Source organism: Symphalangus syndactylus, chromosome 13 (assembly GCF_028878055.3).
Source record: "Symphalangus syndactylus isolate Jambi chromosome 13, NHGRI_mSymSyn1-v2.1_pri, whole genome shotgun sequence".
Taxonomy (NCBI): domain Eukaryota; kingdom Metazoa; phylum Chordata; class Mammalia; order Primates; family Hylobatidae; genus Symphalangus; species Symphalangus syndactylus.
Window position 1 is genome coordinate 46,642,903 of NC_072435.2, and position 21,908 is coordinate 46,664,810.

The 21,908-nt window shown below is 41.6% G+C and overlaps 2 protein-coding genes and 1 pseudogene across 2 annotated transcripts in view; 1 reads left to right on the forward strand and 2 right to left on the reverse strand.

Annotated features, from left to right (window-relative positions):
- Positions 1 to 21,908, forward strand: part of LOC129459394 (zinc finger protein 431-like) — a 402,258-nt gene that overhangs the window by 50,592 nt on the left and 329,758 nt on the right.
- The window catches only part of LOC134732303 (zinc finger protein OZF-like), a 319,666-nt pseudogene that overhangs the window by 10,365 nt on the left and 287,393 nt on the right, over positions 1 to 21,908 (reverse strand).
- The window catches only part of LOC129460215 (putative zinc finger protein 56), a 37,754-nt gene that overhangs the window by 7,811 nt on the left and 8,035 nt on the right, over positions 1 to 21,908 (reverse strand). The window contains 4 exon segments of the mRNA XM_063614824.1: positions 18,928 to 18,975; positions 19,087 to 19,145; positions 19,243 to 19,586; positions 19,589 to 19,602. Of these exon segments, the coding sequence (XP_063470894.1) occupies positions 18,928 to 18,975; positions 19,087 to 19,145; positions 19,243 to 19,586; positions 19,589 to 19,602 (465 nt within the window).

Genomic DNA, 21,908 nt, shown 5'->3' on the forward strand with positions numbered 1-21,908 from the left:
AAAAAATATTTTCATATTTGTAGTCACATAATTTGTATGGTTTTTTTTTTTGAGATGGAGTCTCGCTCTGTTGCCCAGGCTGGAGTGCAGTCTCAGCTCACTGCAACATCCGCCTCCCAGGTTCAACCGATTCTCCTGCCTCAGCCTCCTGAGTAGTTGGGAGGATAGGTGTGCACCACCACGCCCAGCTAGTTTTTGTATTTTTAATAGAAACGGGGTTTTACCATGTTGGCCAGGCCAGTCTCAAACTCTTGACCTCAGGTGATCTGCTTGCCTCGGCCTTCCAAAGTGCTGGGATTACAAGCATGAGCCACCGCGCCCGGCTTACATATTTTATTTCTAATGGCTTGCTCAGTTAGTGATGTAAGTTAGTAAACTTTTAATACTATGAATAGTCTGAACCAACACTCAGAAATAAAGTACGTTGATTTTTAATATTAAAAATAATATAATACCTTTAAAGACAGACTCTAAACAACTGTTCGGAGTAAAACCTCTCTAAATTTGTAAATATTTTTTTTCACTTGTTAGAGAAAAAAAGTTATTTAAATATATATATTTAAAATACATTAAGGCCAAGTGCAGTGGCTCATGCCTGTAATCCCAGCACTTTGAGAGGCCGAGGCAGGTGGATAACCTGAGGTCAGGAGTTCCAGACCAGCCTGGCCAACACGGTGAAACCCTGTCTCTATTAAAAACACAAAAATTAGCCAAGCGTGTTGGCAGGCGCCTGTAATCCCAGCTACTCGGGAGGCTGAGGCAGGAGAATTACTTGAGCCCAGGAGGCAGAGGTTGCAGTGAACCGAGATTGTGCCACTGCACTCCAGCCTGGGCAACAAAGCGAGACTCCATCATCAAAAAAAAAAAAAAAAAAAAAAGAAAGAAAAAAAAAGTACTCATTACTAAGCTTAACACACTTTGATAAATGAATACTAACAATGGTTTTCCTCTCATGATTTCTAAGAGCCACCAATTTTACTTTTGAAATATATTGAATATTTATATTAAAAGGATGAGCCTATTATATAGAATATTTGTGGTATCCATGTACCTTATTATATATTGAGTGGTCTACAGTTTCTGAAAGTTTCAGAAAGAGTATAATAACTTTTTTTGATTGAATAAGAATATTAAGTCCTCTCAGTGAATAAAATAGATTCAAATTACTGATTAGTCACTTATAATGTGGCATTAAATGCTATTTAATAAAATGTGAAGTTTTTTAAAACTCATTTTAACAACTTATTTCTATTGTTATTTCACTTGTATTAGAAAGAAATATTAACATTTACATTACTTATGGGGCTATGAATTTTATTCAAATCTAAACATAGTGCTAATTTTAGGAGATCTGTATGATTAGGATTATGGAAAGCCTTTCCTTTATTTACACTTAGAAGATAAATAATTGCTTTCCAGTAAACACAAAGAACAAAATTTGATCCAGAATATAAGCTATTAAAATATTAATACTATCATCCAGATGAAACTTTTAGGTATCTGCATGTTCAAGTTGTTTAAAATAACAATTCAGAATCTAGTTTTTATAAATTATAATTAACTAAAAATATAAAGTTATCAATTTTTTTCAGTTTTGAAATACTGTCATTATTTCCAGTTGACATAACATTAAATTTCAGAGCTGTGGCTGTTGAAACTAGAAAGTCATGGTTGACTCTGCTTTACTTGCTGCCCTATTTCACACAAACACAGCAGCCCAAAGATCAGAAATGTTACACCTTTACTGTAAACACAGGAATACATTTCTAGGGAGAACGTATGTGTGGGCATGTTAACTTGAAATTCACGGCATCTTTTGTTGACGTACAGACTTCTATATGAAAAATAATGGGCTGGGCGCAGTGGCTCATGCCTGTAATCCCAGCACTTTGGGAGGCCGAGGCGGATGGATCACCTGAAGTCAGGAGTTTGAGACCAGCCTGACCAGCATGGTGAAACCCCCTCTCTACTAAAAATACAAAAATTAGCCGAGCATGGTGGCAAGCACCTGTAGTCCTAGCTACTCGGGAGGCTGATGCAGGAGAATCGCTTGAACCCAGGAGGTGGAGGTTGGAGTGAGCCGAGATCGTGCCATTACACTCCAGCCTGGGTGACAAGAGCAAAACTCCATCTCAAAAAAAGAAAAAAGAATGAAGCAAACAAAAATGTAACACTTTAATGGAATAAAAAAAAAATTCTAAAAATTCCTTCTGACCCATTATTATTATTATTTTTTCTTGAGAATGACTGTGATGGAATGGTTGCAGCAGTGTGGTCTTAACCCACAATCTCTGTTTCATCATTCTTAAGCTACGGTCATAAGACTTCTATGTTTTTAAGAAAAATGTTTTCTTTTGTTAACTCAATAATTTAGCATGATCTTCCCAGCCTCATATTTTCAAAAATGGTTCATTCTTTTTTAAAAAATGTGATTAAATCACCTACCGCTTTTCCTCAAAAAGAGTAATAAATTAACTATATGGTCTGGTGTATGGTTAATACATAAGAAATACAGATGTAGAGTCATCTATTTTAACTGCACACTTGGGAATAAAACACATCTTGGGCTATAGGCCAAGAGCTTTCAGAGAAGATAGCTTACAAAATGTTGGGAGACCTGGTATAGAAACATTTACTCCCATGCCTCAAGGAGTAAATAATTATTTCACCTCTAATTCCAACCATAAACTTGGAAGTAAAGAAATATAACATGTCATTATCCCACAAAACATCTTGTTATTTCTATTTCAGATTTAGGGAATACAGGTGCAGATTTGTAGCAGATGGTATGCTGCATGGTGTTGAGGTTTGGACACTTAACAATCTCATTGCCCAAGTAGCGTGCACTACACCTGATAAGTAGTTTTTCAATGCTCGTCTACCTTTTACATTAATGGCCTTCTGCTGCATTCATGTTGCAACAAAGGACATTACCTCACTCTTTTCTGTGGTTGCATAGTATTGCATGCTGTATAAGTGTCTCATTTTTCTTATCCAATCTAGGATTTATAGGCACCCTGTTTAATTCTGTCTTTTGCTATTGTGAGTTTTGCTGCAATAAACATGTGAGTGCAAGGGTCTTTTTGGCAAAATAATTTATTCTCCTTTGGGATCAATGGGGCTGATGGGTTAAGCCACAACTCTATTTTTAGTTCTTTGAGAAATCCCCAAACTGCTTTCCACAGGGGCTAAATTTTATGTATTTCCACCAACATTGCATTCTCCACAACTTCAACATGTTATTTTTTGACTTATAATAACAGCCGTTCTAACTGGTGTGAAAAGGTATCACATTGTCATTTTGATTTACATCTCTGATGATTAGGGATGGTAAACTTTTTTTAATGTTTATTGGCAACTCATGTCTTAGAGAGGTGTCGATATTATTTTTCTGCTTTGTCAAATTTCTTATAGATTTGATATATTAATCACTTGTATGCACTTTGCAAATATTTTATTTCATATTGTAGGGTGTCTGTTTCCTTTGTTCATAGTTTCCTTGGCTGTGCAGAAGCTCTTTAATTAGATGCCAATTTTTGATTTTTATTTTTGTTGCACTCACTTTTAAGATATTCATAAATTCATTCCAGAGGCCAGTGTCTAGGAAAGTCCTTTCTAACGGTTCTTCTAGGATTTTTGTAGCTTGAAGACTCACAGATAAGTCTTGAATCTATCTTGACTTATATTTTCTATATGGAAAGAGGTAGGGGTCGACTTTTTTCTGCATATGACTAACCAGTTTTCCCAGTACCATTTATTATTATTATTATTATTTTTTGAGGCAGAGTATTGCTCCGTCACCCAGGTTGCAGTGCAGTGGTGCGATTTTGGCTCGCTGCAACCTCCACCTCCTGAGTAGCTGGGACTACAGGCGCCCACCACCACGCCCGGCTAACTTTTGTACTTTTATTAGAGATGGGGTTTCACCATGTTGGCCAGGGTGGTCTCAGAGTCCCGACCTCGTGATCTGCCAGCTTTGGCCTCCCAAAGTGCTGGGATTATAGGCGAGGCACTGCGCCCAGACCCCATTTATTAAGGAGTTATTTTCCCTTTGTTAATTTCTGTGGGCTTTGTGAAAATTAAGTTGGTTGTAAAAGTGTACCTTTGTTTCAGGGCTCTCTCCTCCATTGATCTAAATGTATATTTTCATACCAGAACCATGTAATACTGGTTACTGTAGTTTGTAGTACAATTTTAAATCAGGTAATAGGAGGCCTCCAGGTTATTTTTCTAAACTTGCCTTGGCTATTTGGGATCTTTTATTCTTACATATAAATTATTTTTCTTTGCTGGGCGCGGTGGCTCACGCCTGTAATCCCAGCACTTTGGGAGGCCAAGGCAGGTGGATCATGAGGTCAGGAGTTTGAGACCAGCCTGATCAACATGGTGAAACCCTGTCTCTACTAAAAATACAAAATTAGCAGGGCCCGGTGGTGGGCACCTGTAATCTCAGCTCCTCAGGAGGCTGAGGCAGGAGAATCGCTTGAACCCGGGAGGCGGAGGTTGCAGTGAGCTTGAGATCGCGCCACTGCACTCCAGCCTGGCGACGAGTGAAACTCCATCTCAAAAAAAGAATAATAGATTAGTTTTCTTTTTCTAATTCTATAAAAAATGGCACTGAGAGTTTGATAGAAATAGCACTTAATCTGTAGGTTACTTTAGGTAGCATGGATATTTTAATTATATTGGTTTTTGAAGTCTATGAGTATATAATGCTTTTTTATTTATTTGCATTGCCTCTAATTTCTTTCAGCATTGTTTTGCACTTCTTGTAGAAATATTTTACTTCCTTGATTGAATGTATTTCTATTAGTTTTGTGTGTATGTGGCTATCGTAAATAGGACTGTGTTCTTGATTTTGTTCTCAGTTTGAATATTATTGGTGGACAGAAATGCTACTTATCTGTGTTTGTTGATTTTGTATCCTGAAATTTTACTGAAGCCATTTTTTAGGCTTAGCACACATTTGGTGAAATCTTTAAAGTTTTCTACATAGAGAATTTTATCATCAGTGAAGATAACTTGACTTCCTCTCTTCCCATTTGGATGCCTTTTATTTCTTTATCTTGTTGCACCGCTCTGGCTAAAACTTTCAGAACTATGTTGAATAAGACTGTTCAAAGTCTATATTCTTGTCTAATTTTTATTCTTATGAAGAATAAATCCAGCTTTTGCCTGTTCAGTATGATGTTGGATGAAGATTTGTCACAGATGGCTCTTATTATTTTGAGGTATGTTTCATCAATGTCATTTGTTAAGAATATTTTCATGTTTTAACATTAAATTTTCTTTAATGCTTTTTCTGCATGTGTTGTGTTAATCATGTAATTTTTTGCTTTTAAGTATCTTTACATAGTGAATTGCACTTAATCACTTGCATATGACAAAACATCTTTGCACACATGAAATGAACCTCACATGATTGTGCCAAAATATTTGGATTTGCTTATAAACTCAGTTTACTTGTATTTCTTTCTTTTTTTTTTTTTTTTTTGAGACGGAGTCTCGCTCTGTTGCCCAGGCTGGAGTGCGGTGGCGCAATCTCGGCTCACTGCAAGCTCCGCCTCCCGGGTTCACGCCATTCTCCTGCCTCAGCCTCTCCGAGTAGCTGGGACTACATGCGCCCGCCACCATGCCCGGCTAATTTTTTGTATTTTTAGTAGAGACGGGGTTTCACCATGGCCTTGATCTCCTGACCTTGTGATCCGCCCGCCTCGGCCTCCCAAAGTGCTGGGATTACAAGCGTGAGCCAATGCGCCCGGCATAGTTTACTTGTATTTCATGAAGGATTTTTGCTTCAATGGTTCACCAGGAATACTGGTTTCCAGTTTTCTCTTTTGTTGGGTCTTTACTAGATTTTGGTATCAAAGTGACACCGGTTTCATATAATGAGTTAGGGCAGAACCCCACCTTGATATTTTGGAATACATTCAGTAAGACTAGTACCAGATCATCTTTTTATATGTGGTAAAATTTGGCTGTGATTTTATATGATACAGGGCTCTTTATGGTTGGCAATGTTTTTTAAATTAATTTTCATATCATTATACATTTTATACATGTTTGGTCTGTTCAAAACTTCTGTTTCTTCATGGTTTGATATTGGAAAGTTGTGTGTATCCAGGAGTTATCTATTTTCTCTAAATTTTCTAGTCTGCATGCGTAGAGATGTTCATAGTGGTCTCTGAAGATATTTTGTATTTATGTAGAATTAGTTGTGATTCTTACATCTCTAGCATTTAAATACATGGAGAATAAAAGCTTGACAAAATTCAACATTCCCCCATGATAAATCTCTGAAAAATTTAGGTATAGGACAAAGGCACCTCAATGCAATAAATGTCAAATATAACAAAAAATGCACAGCTATTAACATACTGAACAGGGAAATGCTATAAGATTTTACTCTAAGAGCTAAAACAAGTCAAGGATGTGCACTTTCTTCAGTCTTACTAAACATAGTACTAAATGTCCAAGACAGAGAAATTAAAGAATAAAATCAAAGGCATCCAGATGGGAAAAAAGGAGTCAAATTATCACTGTATGATAATCTTTTATCTCAGGCTGGGTGCTGTGGCTCACACCTGTAATTCCAGCACTTAGGGAGGCCGAGGCAGGTGCATCACCTAAGGTCAGGAGTTCGAGACCAACCTGGCCAACATGGTGAAACCCATCTCTACTGAAAATGCAAAAATTAGCCGGGTGTGGTGGCGCATGCGTGTAATCCCAGCTACACAGGAGGCTGAGGCAGGAGAATTGCTTGAATGTGGCAGGCAGAGGTTTCAGTGAGCCGGGATCACACCATTGCACTCCAGCCTATGCAACAAGAGCGAAACTCTGTCTCAAAAAATAATAATAAATAATAATAAATAATCTTTTATCCCTATACATAATCCTAAGAAAAGCCTAAGACTTTACCAAAAACTATTAAAACTAATAAACAAATTTATTAAACACGTGGGATACAAAACCAATATCCAAATGTCAGTAGCATTTCTATAAACTATCTCAAAATGAATTTAAAAAACAATTCCATCTACAGTAACTGTAGTAACTATAATTTGAAATAAATTTAATCAATTTTGAAGCACTTTACATTATACTCTAAAAAAATTAAAGAAATTAATACATGAATTAAAAAGTTAATCATTAATGAACTGCCATTATTAATATTGTTAAATATTTGTATTACACAAAATAACCTAAAGATATAATGCAACCTCAATGAAAATATCAGTGACATACTTAATACAAATTCTTAAAAAATACATCTACAATGTATATTGTACCACAAAAGACCCTCAATAGCCAAAGCAATCAAACAGAAAAAAGTGAATCTATCACCCTACCTGACTTTGAAATATACTACAAAACTACAGTAACAAAAACAGTATGGTGCTTGAATAAAAACAGACACTAGGCCAACTCAGCAAAAAAAAAGATTCCAGAAATATAGCCATGTACTTACAGCTAACTGATTTTAAATAAAAGTGACAATTTCTTAGGAAAAAGATAGAAAATTATGTTGAGAAAACTTTATGGCCACATGCAGAGCAACAAAAGGAGACCCTAACTCACACCACATATAAAAATCCACTCAAAATAAATTAGATACTAAAATGTAAGGCCTGAAACTCTCAAACTACTATTACTACTACTACTACTACAAAAACAAACAAACAGACAACAACAACAACAACAAAAACCAGAGAGAAGGCCCCATTAATATTTAAACTCAAAATCCCAGGGAACAAAAGGAAAAAATAAATGAGTCAGAATACTTCAAATTAAAATGCTGCTGCATAGAATACAATCAACAGGATAACTAAAAAATGGGACAAGGCGTTAATATCAAAAATATATGAGAAAATTAAATGACTATACAACATAAAACAAATAACTATTGAAAATGAGCCGGCTGGGCACAGTGGCTCATGCCTGTAATCCCAGCACTTTGGAAGGCTCAGGCAGGCAGATCACGAGGTCAGGAGATCGAGAAAAGCCTGGCCAACATGGTGAAACCTCATCTCTACTAAAAATACAAAAAATTAGTCAGCTGTGGTGGTGGGCGCCTGTAGTTGCAGCTACTCGGGAGGCTGAGGGATCATGCCACTACACTCCAGCCTGGGCAACAGAGCAAGACTCCATCTCAAAAAAAAAAAAAAAAAAAAAGCAAAACACATATTTTTCAAGAAAATACATACATATGGCAAATAGATATATTTAAAAATGCTAAATGTCTTTTTTTTTTTTTTTTTGAGATGGAGTCTCATTCTGTCACCCAGGCTGGAGCGTAGTGGCATGATCTCGTCTCACTGCAACATCTACCTCATGGGTTCAAGCGATTCTCCTGCCTCAGCCTCCTAAGTAGCTGGGATTACAGACGTGTGTCATCATACCCAGCTAATTTTTGTATTTTTAGAAGAGACAGGGTTTCACCATGTTGGCCAGGCTGGTCTCGAATTCCTGACCTCAGGTGACCCACCCGCTTTGGCCTTGCAAAGTGCTGAGATTACGGGTGTAAGCGACTGCGCCCAGCCAAATGTCAATTCTTATTAGGGAAAGCAAGCCAAAAAAGACTATGAGATATCAACTCACTCGTTAGAATGACGCTAACTAAAAATTTTAAAAAGGCCGGATGCAATGCCTCATGCCTGTAATCCCAGCATTTTGGGAGGTCAAGGCAGGTAGATCACCTGAGGTCAGGAGTTCGAGACAAACCTGGCCAACATGGCAAAACCCCATCTCTACAAAAAATACAAAATTAGCCGGGCATGTTGGCAGGGACCTGTAATCCCAGCTACTTGGGAGGCTGAGGCAGGAGAATTGCTTGAACCCGGGAAGCGGAGGTTGCAGTGAGCCAAGATCGCACCACTGCACTCCAGCCTGGGTGACACAGTGAGACTGTCTCAAAAATAAATAAATAAATAAATAAATAAGTAAATAAAAGAAAAAAGTGTTAGTTGGTAAAGATGTCAATAAAAGAAAATGCTTACACACTGTTGGTTTGAATGTAAATGAGGACAGCCATTATGAATAATAAAATAGAGATTACTCAAAAAAACTTAAAATCAAACTAGTATATAATACAGCAATTGCGCCTTCCTTCCTTCCTTTCTTTCTTTCTCTCTCTCTCTCTCTTTCTCTCTTTCTCTCTCTCTTTCTTTCTTTTCTTTCTTTCTTTCCCTCTCTGGCCCAGGCTACAATCTACTCGGCTTGCTGCTGCCTGGGACTGCCGGCACGCGCCACCGCTGCCTGCCTTTTCTCCTTTGGATGCAGGCACGCGTTCGCCATCTTGGCCACGCTGGTCGCCAGCTCCTGACGCCGAGTGCTCTGCCCGCCTCAGCCTCCCGAGGTACTGGGACTACAGACGGAGTCTCGCTCACCCAGTGCTCGGTGTTGCCCGGGCTGGAGTGCGGTGGCGTGGTCTGGCCTCGCGGCAGCCTCTACCCCCCGGCCGCCTGCCTTGGCCTGCTAGGGTGCTGGGATTGCAGCCCCTGCCCGGCCGCCGCCCCATCTGGAAGGTGGGGAGCGCCTCTGCCCGGCCGCCCGGTCTGGGAGGTGGGGAGCGCCTCTGCCCGGCCACCCACCGTCTGGGAAGTGAGGAGCGCCCCTGCCTGGCCACCCACCGTCTGGGAAGTGAGGAGCGCCCCTGCCCGGCCACCCACCGTCTAGGAAGTGAGGAGCGCCTCTGCCCGGCCGCCCCGTCCGGGAAGTGAGGAGCGCCTCTGCCCGGCCACCCACCGTCTGGGAAGTGAGGAGCGCCTCTGCCCGGCCACCCACCGTTTGGGAAGTGAGGAGCGCCTCTGCCCGGCCACCCACCGTCTGGGAAGTGAGGAGCGCCTCTGCCCGGCCACCCACCGTCTGGGAAGTGAGGAGCGCCTCTGCCCGGCCACCCACCGTCTGGGAAGTGAGGAGCGCCTCTGCCCGGCCGCCCCGTCTGGGAAGTGAGGAGCGCCTCTGCCCGGCCACCCATCGTCTGGGAAGTGAGGAGCGCCTCTGCCCGGCCTCCCATCGTCTGGGAGGAGAGGAGCGCCTCTGCCCGGCCGCCCCGTCCGGGAGGAAGTGAGGAGCGCCTCTGCCCGGCCGCCCCACCCGGGAAGAAGTGAGGAGCGCCTCTGCCCGGCCACCCATCGTCTGGGAAGTGAGGAGCGCCTCTGCCCGGCCTCCCATCGTCTGGGAGGAGAGGAGCGCCTCTGCCCGGCCGCCCCGTCCGGGAGGAAGTGAGGAGCGCCTCTGCCCGGCTGCCCCGTCTGGGAAGTGAGGAGCGCCTCTGCCCGTCTGCCCCATCCGGGAAGAAATGAGGATCGCCTCTGCCCGGGCGCCCCATCCGGGAAGAAGTGAGGAGCGCCTCTGTCCGGCCGCCCCATCCGGGAAGAAGTGAGGAGCGCCTCTGCCCAGCCACCCATCGTCTGGGAAGTGAGGAACGCCTCTGCCCGGCCACCCACCGTCTGGGAAGCGAGGAGCGCCTCTGCCCGGCCACCCACCGTCTGGGAAGCGAGGAGCGCCTCTGCCCGGCCACCCACCGTCTGGGAAGCGAGGAGCGCCTCTGCCCGGCCACCCACCGTCTGGGAAGCGAGGAGCGCCTCTGCCCGGCCACCCACCGTCTGGGAAGTGAGGAGCGCCTCTGCCCGGACACCCACCGTCTGGGAAGTGAGGAGCGCCTCTGCCCGGCCGCCCCGTCTGGGAAGTGAGGAGCGCCTCTGCCCAGCCACCCATCGTCTGGGAAGTGAGGAGCGCCTCTGCCCGGCCACCCTGTCTGGGAAGTGAGGAGCGCCTCTGCCCGGCCGCCCCGTCTGGGAAGTGAGGAGGGCCTCTGCCCGGCCACCCATCGTCTGGGAAGTGAGGAGTGCCTCTACCCGGCCTCCCATCGTCTGGGAGGTGAGGAGCGCCTCTGCCCGGCCGCCCCGTCCGGGAAGAAGTGAGGAGCGCCTCTGCCCGGCCGCCCCGTCTGGAAGAAGTGAGGAGCGCCTCTGCCCGGCCGCCCCATCCGGGAAGAAGTGAGGAGCGCCTCTGCCCGGCCGCCCCGTCCGGGAAGAAGTGAGGAGCGCCTCTGCCCGGCCGCCCCGTCCGGGAAGAAGTGAGGAGCGCCTCTGCCCGGCCGCCCCGTCCGGGAAGAAGTGAGGAGCGCCTCTGCCCGGCCGCCCCGTCCGGGAAGAAGTGAGGAGCGCCTCTGCCCGGCCGCCCCGTCCGGGAAGAAGTGAGGAGCGCCTCTGCCCGGCCGCCCCGTCCGGGAAGAAGTGAGGAGCGCCTCTGCCCGGCCGCCCCGTCCGGGAAGAAGTGAGGAGCGTCTCTGCCCGGCCACCCACCGTCTGGGAAGTGAGGAGCGCCTCTGCCCGGCCACCCACCGTCTGGGAAGTGAGGAGCGCCTCTGCCCGGCCGCCCCGTCCGGGAAGAAGTGAGGAGCGCCTCTGCCCGGCTGCCCCGTCGGGAAGAAGTGAGGAGCGCCTCTGCCCGGCCGCCCCGTCCGGGAAGAAGTGAGGAGCGCCTCTGCCCGGCCGCCCCGTCTGGGAGGTGAGGAGCGCCTCTGCCCGGCCACCCATCGTCTGGGAGGTGAGGAGCGCCTCTGCCCGGCCACCCATCGTCTGGGAGGTGAGGAGCGCCTCTGCCCGGCCACCCATCGTCTGGAAGGTGAGGAGCGCCTCTGCCCGGCCACCCATCGTCTGGAAGGTGAGGAGCGCCTCTGCCCGGCCACCCATCGTCTGGGAGGTGAGGAGCGCCTCTACCCGGCTGCCCCATCTGGGAAGTGAGGAGTGCCTCTGCCCGGCCACCCATCGTCTGGGAGGTGAGGAGCGCCTCTGCCCGGCTGCCCATCGTCTGGGAAGTGAGGAGCGCCTCTGCCCGGCCACCCATCGTCTGGGAAGTGGGGAGCGCCTCTGCCCGACCACCCATCGTCTGGGAAGTGAGGAGCGCCTCTGCCCGGCCACCTATCGTCTGGGAAGAAGTGAGGAGCGTCTCTGCCTGGCTGCCCCGTCTGGGAAGTGAGGAGCCCCTCTGCCCGGCCGCCCTGTGTCTGGGTAGAAGTGAGGAGCTCCTCTGCCTGGCCGCTCCGTCTGGGAGGTCTACCACGGAGGCCAGAAGCAATGTGGGGGCTGGACGTGGTGGCTCACGCCTGTGGTCCCGGCACTCTGGGGGGCGAGGCGGGTTGATCACTTCGGGCTAGGAGTTCGAGACCAGTCTGGCCAACTTGGCGAAACATGAAGAATACGACAGACAAACCAACCAACCAACTCAATGACAACAAAACAGGTCTACCCTGGAGTCATACTCTAATTTTTTCTATTTTCCTCCCTTTCTGATCCTTTATCCCACTTTCTTTTTCTTCCTCTTCCTTCTCCCTCTTCTTTGTCAAATAGAGGATTGAGTTATTATCACTGATCCATATAAAGTCCCTCTCTCATTTATTTTAACTCCCACCCCCATTTCTATTCCCCGACTTCCCATGTGCAACCTTCCTAATATGTTTGATACGCATCTTTTTGTTTGTATGTATTTTTAGAAAATGTTTATTGTTTTTGTATGCAAAAAAAATTAATAATAAAAAAAAGAAAGATGCAAAAAAAAAATACAGCAATTGCACTATTGGATATGTATTCAAAACAAAATCAGAATGAAGAAATATTCATCCTTCTATGTTGCTTTCCAGCACTCTTCCCAACAGCCAAATTATACAGTCAACAGTTCAACATCTAATAAGTAAATAAAGACAATATGGCATATATACACAATGGAATACTATTTATATTTAAAAGAAAATTCTATTTTCAATCACATGGATTAACCTGAAGGACATTATATTACTTGAAATAAGCCAGTTACAAAATTACTATCTCATTATTTCACTTACACATGGATTTGAAAAAACTTAATCTCATTGATGTGGAGAGCAAAACGGTGACCACCAGATGCCAAGGTATTTACAAAAAATGGGGGAATTGGAAAGATATCTGTCAAAGAATACGTATAGTTGGATAGGAGGAATAAGTTCAAGATTGTTCAGCATTGCGACTATAGTTTATAATATTGCATTTGTTATGTTTGAAAAATGCTAAGACAATGTTATGTAATCTCACACCAAAATGTTAACTATTTGAGATAAAGCATTAATTACATAAAGCTAAGCATTTGACCACCTGTATATACTTCAAAATGCTGTTTTACAGAATACACATTTTCTCTTTCAAGTTAGAGAATACATTTCTAAAACCTTATAGAAAGATAACAGCATTTCAAATAATGTCTGTGTCTTTGTCATAAACTTGGCTGAATAGTATACAAAATAGTTTTTGTACTGTTCTATCATATGTCGGTCATAACCATAGGAATTTTGATACTTGACAGCATGGTTTTTGTTTTCTTTTTTGTTTTGAGACAGTTTTGCTCTTGTAGCCCAGGCTGGAATGCAATGGTGCCATCTCTGCTCACTGCAATCTCTGCCTCACGGGTGCAAGCGATTCTCCTGCCCCAGCTTCCCATGTAGCTGGGATTACAGGAGTGTGCCGTTACACCCAGCTAATTTTTGTATTTTCATTAGAGATGGGTTTTCGCCATGTTTGGCCAGGCTGGTCTTGAACTCCTGACCTCAGGTGATCTACCCTACTCGGCCTCCCAAAGTGCTCGGATTACAAGCATGAGCCACCGCATCTGGCCTTGACAGCATGTTTTAAATCCAGCACAGTGCATGGGAGGAGCCAATGTACTTTAGCACTTTATTTTAAGCTTGGGGCACCTGGAGCTTCTGGTGCTGATGGTAATGGTATGAAAGACACTAAAAGAGGAGGTGTTACTTATGGTCCCATGACTGGCCACTCTGTGAACACAGTAAACTAATCTCCATGCAAAATAACAAAAAATGTTTTAATCCAAAAGCTATCATGATTTCCAAAAGTTTTCCAGAGAAAATAATTGAGGCTACACTTAGGTGTATAACCATAAAAACTGTAGGCTAACCTTCACCCACTAAACAAAATTTAAAAAATAAGAGTGAGAAATTCCTCAAAATTGGAATAGCAATATGAAAAAGAAATATTATTCCAAATCTACAAAGGTCATTTTGTTGTTTTGCAATTTTTAACATTCACATGTAAAAACAGAAGATCCTGCCTGGAAATGCGAGTTGTGCTATATCATAAAAAATTCAATTTAGGCCAGGCACGGTGGCTTACGCCTGTAATCCCAGCACTTTGGGAGGCCAAGGCAGGTGGATCCCCTGAGGTCAGGAGTTCGAGACCAGCCTGGCCAACATGGTGAAACCCTGTCTCTATAAAAACACAAAAATTAGCCACGCATGATGGTGGGTGCCTGTAATCCCAGCTACTAGGGAGGCTGAGGCAGAAGAATCGCTTGAATCTGGAAGATGTAGGTTGCAGTGAGCCCAGATTGTGTCACTGCACTCCAGCCTGGGTGACACAGTGAGACTGTCTTAAAAAAAAAAGAAAAAATTAAATTTAATATGGTTTACTTACCATAAACTCTCTTAAAATTTTAATTTCTATGATATATTTTCTAGCAAATTTTATATTTGTCACACTTTGGGTAAGAATCTAGTAAGATTTTCTTTTTACAAACAATATTTTTTCTTTTTACAAAGCAAGAAGCACCATGCTAACTGATTTAATCCTCTCTCCTGTGGACAGTGTATGCCTTTTATCTTAATTAACTGATCTAAAAGTTACATTGATAAGCAAACTCTCCAGTTGAAACCAATTTTTCAGTGCATTAAAAAATACCACAGTTCTCATCAAAACCCACAAAACACCGTATGAAATGACATGGCATGAAGAAAACAGTGGGAAAACTGTAGGCATAACATAGAAAAAGAAGAAGGGCTATGATGCATACATGGGTGGAATACATATAAAAAAAAAACAAAACTTAAGATAATTAGAAAATAAACGAAGCAGAACTTCTTTTTAAATTCAGCAAAATTCAGCTTTGCAGCCTGAAAAAAAAGTACTCGCCACATGAAGAATCAATTGTTTAACTTTGATATTTTCCACCTCTGAACATGAAGTTGCAAGTTTCACAGGAGTATTTATGCCTTATTATGGAGCATCTGTTACACAGCAAGCACCATCATGCTTGTTTGCTACATTTTGATATAAAAACATTCTCATGACTTATGAAGCTTCCCTGGTACTTACCTGAACAAATTGGCCCAATCAATGAATAAATTTACTTACATCCATTATAAAAAGTGAAAAAAACAATAAGAAAAGTAGGCTTATATAGGGTTCTCCAATTAAAAGAACAAAATGGAATGTTCCAACTAAATAAAATATAATTTAGCAAACTAATTTTAGAATTACAGCTAAAAATTATTTTGTGTGGATGACTAAATTTCTTTCTTTTTTTTTTTTTTTTTTTGAGTTGGAGTCTTCCTCTGTCTCCCAGGCTGGAGTGCAGAGGTGCAATCTCAGCTCACTACAACCTCTGTCTCCCAGGTTAAAGCTATTCTCCTGCCTCAGCCTCCCAGTAGCTGGGATTACAGGTGTGTACCACCATGCCTGGCTGGTTTTTGTATTTTTAGTAGGAGGGTTCACCATGTTGGCCAAATTGATCTTGAACCCCTGACCTCAAGTGATCCTCCCACCTTGGTCTCCCAAAGTGTTGGGATTACAGGCGTGAGCCACCACACCCGGTCCATGACTAAATTTCATTAAAATCATTCATATAATGACAGAGCAGCTCACATAATGAATACTTCATAAACCATAAAACAAAATTTATATAAGAAACAAGAAAGTTATGGGTCTAGCATGAGTACCAGGCAAGTAAAAATAGAGAATTTGCATGGCAACATTCTGAACCATAAGCCATAAGATTCTATAGTAATAAATTCAGTACAAAGCAGAGAGCAGAAATTTGCATTCACATTTTTGAAGATTTTTGTTTTCTAGAAAATTGGACACCTGGCCAGGTGTGGTGGCTCACGCCTGCAATCATAGTACTTTTCGTGGCTGAGGTGGGTGGACCACCTGAGGTCAGGAGTTCAAGACTAGCCTGACCAATATGATGAAACCCTGTCTGTACTAAAAATACAAAAATTATCCGGGTATGGTGGCCTGCGCCTGTAGTCCTAGCTAGTCAGGAGACTGAGACAGGAGAATTGCTTGACCCCGGGAAGCAGAGGTTGCAGCGAGCCGAGATCACACCACTGCACTCCAGCCTAGGCAACAGGGCAAAACTCTGTCAAATAAAAAATCGAAAAGAAAATTAGTCACCTTATTAAAATAATTTTCTTACACCTAAGGTTTATATTTAGACTAATAGATATGTACATTTAACTCTATGTAAATCAAAACTAAAAGTCTGTATGTGTTTGCAAGCAGAGAGGCCACATATTCAAAGAAAAACCGCGCGGTGGCTCACGCTTGTAATCCCAGCACTTTGGGAGGCCGAGGCGGGCGGATCACGAGGTCAGGAGATCGAGACCACGGTGAAACCCCGTCTCTACTAAAAATACAAAAAATTAGCCGGGCGCGGTGGCGGGCGCCTGTAGTCCCAGCTACTCGGAGAGGCTGAGGCAGGAGAATGGCGTGAACCCGGGAGGCGGAGCTTGCAGTGAGCCGAGATCGCGCCACTGCACTCTAGCCTGGGGGACAGAGTGAGACTCCGTCACAAAAAAAAAAAAAAAAAAAAAAAAAAGAAATTTTTTAAAGTATTCAGGACTCAAAAATGTGTAAATTTTGTTTATACTTGTATATAATTTTTATTATTATAAAAATAAACCTGTAGTCAGCAACAATTTAATTATACATTTGAAATTATCTAAAACTGTAGAACTGGCCGGGCGCGGTGGCTCACGCTTGTAATCCCAGCACTTTGGGAGGCCGAGGCGGGCGGATCACGAGGTCAGGAGATTGAGACCACGGTAAAACCCCGTCTCTACTAAAAATACAAAAAATTAGCCGGGCAAGGTGGCGGGCGCCTGTAGTCCCAGCTACTCGGAGAGGCTGAGGCAGGAGAATGGCATGAACCCGGGAGGCGGAGCTTGCAGTGAGCCGAGATTGCGCCACTGCACTCCAGCCTGGGTGACAGAGCGAGACTCCGTCTCAAAAAAAAAAAAAAAAAAACACAAAAAACTGTAGAACTGAATTTTTCATAATACAAAAAATAAATTCTAGAGGTGATGGATACGTCATTTATCCTAATGTGATTATTAGTATAAATTATATATTGTATGCCTATCAGAATATGCCATATATAACATAAATATTATGTGCCCACAAAAATTAACGAAAGTAAATTTAAATGGGAAAAAAATGAAGATTTTACCTACAGAAACAATATTACTTAACTTATTTGCAGTTTAAAGCCACTGGCAAAAAAGATTACTAGAAATGTTAGTCCATTGTTTTACCAAATAGTGTATTGTTACCATCTTTTACCTACACCCTTGAGTCAGGTGGACTAGGTTAAATTAAGTGGAATAATGTGACTTGATTGAATGCACAATATTTAACATGTTAAAAATGCTGAATTAAGAAATGTTCACACATAATATAAAATTTTTAACATGTACTGCATTTTGTTTCATAAAAGTACAATTAGTAAAATATTATTTTAATTTTAACTAAAACTAAAAATATTTGTCTCTCAATACAATGCAGAATATTACTCTGAACACCTACCTCATGCATCACTCAATACTGTAAGTGAGCCACAAAGAACCTCTTTACTTAGATTTCCATCATGCATCTTACATTTTAATGTCCTTACTCTTTCATAGAAGAGGTCATAAATGCTCACCTAAAAAAAAATCTCTCTCATATCTTTGATGCAGCAACAATTGGTCATATGCTTTCACAGATGAATACAATAGGAATAAAGAAACAGCACGGGCCGGGCCCAGTGGCTAACACCTATAATCCCAGAACTTTGGGAGGCCAAGCTGGGTGGATCACCTGAGGTCACGAGTTCAAGACCAGCCTGGCCAACATGGCAAAACCCCGGCTCTACTAAAAATATAAAACTTAGCTGGGTGTGGTGGCGTGTGCCTGTAATCCCAGCTACTCAGGAGGCTGAGGCAGGAGAATCACTTGAACGCTGGAGACGGAGGTTGCAGTGAGCCGAGAAAGAGCCACTGCACTCCAGCCTGGGTGACAGAGTGGGGCTCTATCTTAAAAGAAAAAAAGAAAGAAAGAAACTAATTTATTTAGCATGAAGTAATTTGAGAGTTAATTACATTCTTTATGTGAAGTAATTTGACAGTTAATTACATTACTTTAAAAAAAATTGTAATCTTTCCAAAAAAAGTATACTTGTAATTATAACTCTCCAAAAAAATCTTCTACTCTTTTAAAGTTATATACAAATAGTTTTTCTACCAACTTTCGTTTTGGATTATTTTCTAAACTCAGAACTCTGATTTAGTGTAAAGTCTGAAGTCTCAGTGCCTTATATATTTCTAATGTAAATTCTCTGATATTTAAATAGACTTAATTTTGGATTAAATTTTTTTTCCTATTTACTGCATCTGCAAAAATATATTTTTGTATGAACTCTCTGGAGTTTTCTAACCTGTAGTTTTTGAATAAATATTTTTTTCTGAATTTATTACATTTACACGGTTTTTCTTCAATATAAATTCTCTGATGTTGAACAAAGTTTGAGTAATTGCTTCAGGGTTTTCCTCTAATACAAAATGAATACAATAAGATCTGTATTACAAGTAAAGTTACTACAACTTTCTTTATGTTTGTAATGTTTATCTTCAAAATAAATCCTCTTCAGCACTTTAAAGGCTTACATTTTCTCGAGTCTTTTGACAGTAATTGCACTTTTAATGCTATTAAGTATAAATTCTCTGATGTTAAGATGTGAGCCGATATTAATCACTTTTTTACTTTCTTTATATTTGTACATTTGTTCTCAAGTATAAAGGCTTTCCTGTGCAATAAAGTGTGAGCATTGTTTAAGTCTTGCCACACTGTTCACACTTGTAGAAGTTTTCTCCAGTATGAATTACCTTACCTACAAGCAAGTGTGATAACCGTTTAGAGGCTTTGTCACATTATTCATATTTCTATGTTTTCTCTCCAGCACAATTTCTTTTATGTTTGGAAATGTTTGAGATGTTGTCACAAGCCTTGTCACAACTTCCAGGTTTGTAGAATTTCTCTCCAGTATGAATCATCTTATGACTGTTAAGAAAAGAGGAGTTGTTAAAGGCTTTGCCACATTCTTCACACTTGTAGGGTTTCTCTCCAGTATGAATTATGTTTAGAAAGAGTTGAGGACTGGTTAAAAGCTTTGCCACATTCTCCACATTTGTAGGGCTTCTCTCCAGAATGAATTCTCTTATGTGTAGTAAGGGTTGAGACTTGTTTAAAAGCTTTGCCACATTCTTCACATTTGTAGGGTTTCTCTCCAGTATGAATTCTCTTATGTGTAGTAAGGTTTGCAGATTGGTTAAAAGCTTTGCCACACTCCTCACATTTGTAGGGTTTCTTTCCAGTATGAATTATCTTACGTGTAGTAAGGTGTGAGAGCCGGTTAAAGGCTTTTCCGCACTCTTTGCATTTGTAGAGTTTCTTTCCAGTATGAATTCTTTTATGTGTAGAAAGGTTTGAGGCCTCATTATATAGGCTTTCCCACATTCTTTACATTTGTAGGGTTTCTCTTCACTATGAATTCTTTTATGTTGAGCTAAGTGTGAAAGCATGAAAAATGACTTTTCGCATTCTTTACATTTGAAAGGTTTCTTTCCACTATGTCTTGTCTTATGTGTGTTTGAATTTGAAAATTTATGAAAGACTTTCACATATTTGTCACATTGTAATATTTTGCTCTGGGTAGTTCTCAAACACTGGTTAAGTCCATTGTAACATTCTTCGTACACCTTACACTCATCCATGCTTTTATGGTATTTTCTTAACTGTAAATTTTCATGTCCACATTTTTTATATCTTCTCAGTATCACTTTTTGGAAACAATTTTTTATGCCCTGCTTTGGCCAAAGGTCTTGAGCAAAATAAGAACATACAACTGCAAGAAATAAAAATAATCAATTGCTCCACTTACTAGACACAGATGAATATACTTTACAAATCTAACCTACAAAATTATACAAACTACATCATAAGTAGCAAAATATTACAGGCTCTAACTTTTTCACAGACATATAATGTAACAAAAACATACAGACCAAATTACATTTGTGAAAAGTTAAAGTAAGTTAAGTGTGCAGTGCCCCAGGTGAGCCCAATGCAAACAGCCACATAGAAGAAAAGAAAAGTCTGTTCCATTTACCCAACACAGATCTTCCTGCTTCCCAATATAACATAGTGACTTTAGAAATAAATTGCCAATTCCTGGCTTCCTTTTTAAAAAACAAGTAAAATACTGGCTTATACATCTTTATTTCTGAATGGTATGGGCTTTTACAGACACTGGCTCCTGTCTCTCATTACATAAAGTTCTGAAAGAAATAGTGGTATTCTTTCAAATGACAGTTTGAGTCTGCTGAAATGAAAGATAAGTTTTACAGCAGCAGAAAGACTGTGATATCATAGACAGGAAACAATTATAGCAAGTGATTATTGGCTATTAAGAAGAAATATGAATAGGCTGAGTGTGGTGGCTCACACCTGTAATCCTAGCACGTTGGGAGGCCAAGGTGGGTGGATCACCTGAGGTCAGGAGTTCGAGACCAGTCTGGCCAACACAGTGAAACACTGTCCCTACTAAAAATACAAAATTAGCTCAGCATGGGGTCACATGCCTGTAATCCCAGCTACATGGGAGGCTGAGACAACAGAACCACTTGAACCCAAGAGGCAGAGACTGCAGTGAGCTGAGACCATGCCACTGCCCTCTAGCCTGGGTGACAGGAGCACAACTCTGTCTCAGAAAAAAAAAAAAGAAGAAGAAAGAAACATGAATAATAAACTGCTTTAACTAAAAACTAAACACTTAATTTTAGACAAGGCACATCCTAAGAACATGTTTGAGAGACTCTCAGAATCTCTAGCCAAGATAATTGTTTTCAGACTATGTCAGAAAAACTACATTTTAAAGATTGAGACAGGTAGCTTTTTTTAATGTCCAAATCTCAATCAAAGATTACAAGGTATACAAAACAGGGCAATATAATTTCATCAAAACTATTATATAAACTTCAGAAAGAAACCATAAGAAAGATGTACACATTAATTTTAAACACTGATAATAAATTGAATAATATTCAATGAGTGAAACAGGAACACGGCCCAGTGCAGAAAATCACAAAAATGGGTTGGGTGTGGTGGCTCATGCCTATAATCCCAGCACTTTGGGAGGCCGAGGTGGGTGGATCACGAGGTCAGGAGATCGAGACCATCCTGGCTAACACGGTGAAACCCCGTCTCTACTACAAAAAATAAAATACAAAAAAATTAGCCAGGTGTGGTGGCGGGCGCCTGTAGTCCCTCCCAGCTACTCGGGAGGCTGAGGCAGGAGACTTGTGTGAACCCGGGAGGCGGGGCTTGCAGTGAGCCAAGATCGCTTGCAGTGAGCCAAGATCGCGCCACTGCACTGCAGCCTAGGTGACAGAGCGAGACTCTGTCTCAAACAAAAAAAAAAAAAAAAAGAAAGAAAATCAGAAAAATGAGAATAAAAACAAAAGTATCTACAATTATTTTTAAATTTTGGAGGTAAAAAACAGAAAAATAACTGGAAAATCCTAAAAGTAAAAAAAAATGTAAAAATGAGGAAGTTCAACAAACAAATTAGGATACACACACAGATATTGTAACAAATACATTTATAAGCACATTTTCAAAAATCACAGACAAGAAGAAAGTCTTGGGAGCTGCAAGATAAAAGCAATGTGTCATTTACAAACACAGTCTTGTAACCAGTAAATTATCAACAAAAATTTTGCAGGCCAGAAAGAAACTGTGTGACACTGTCAAAGTCCTGAAAAA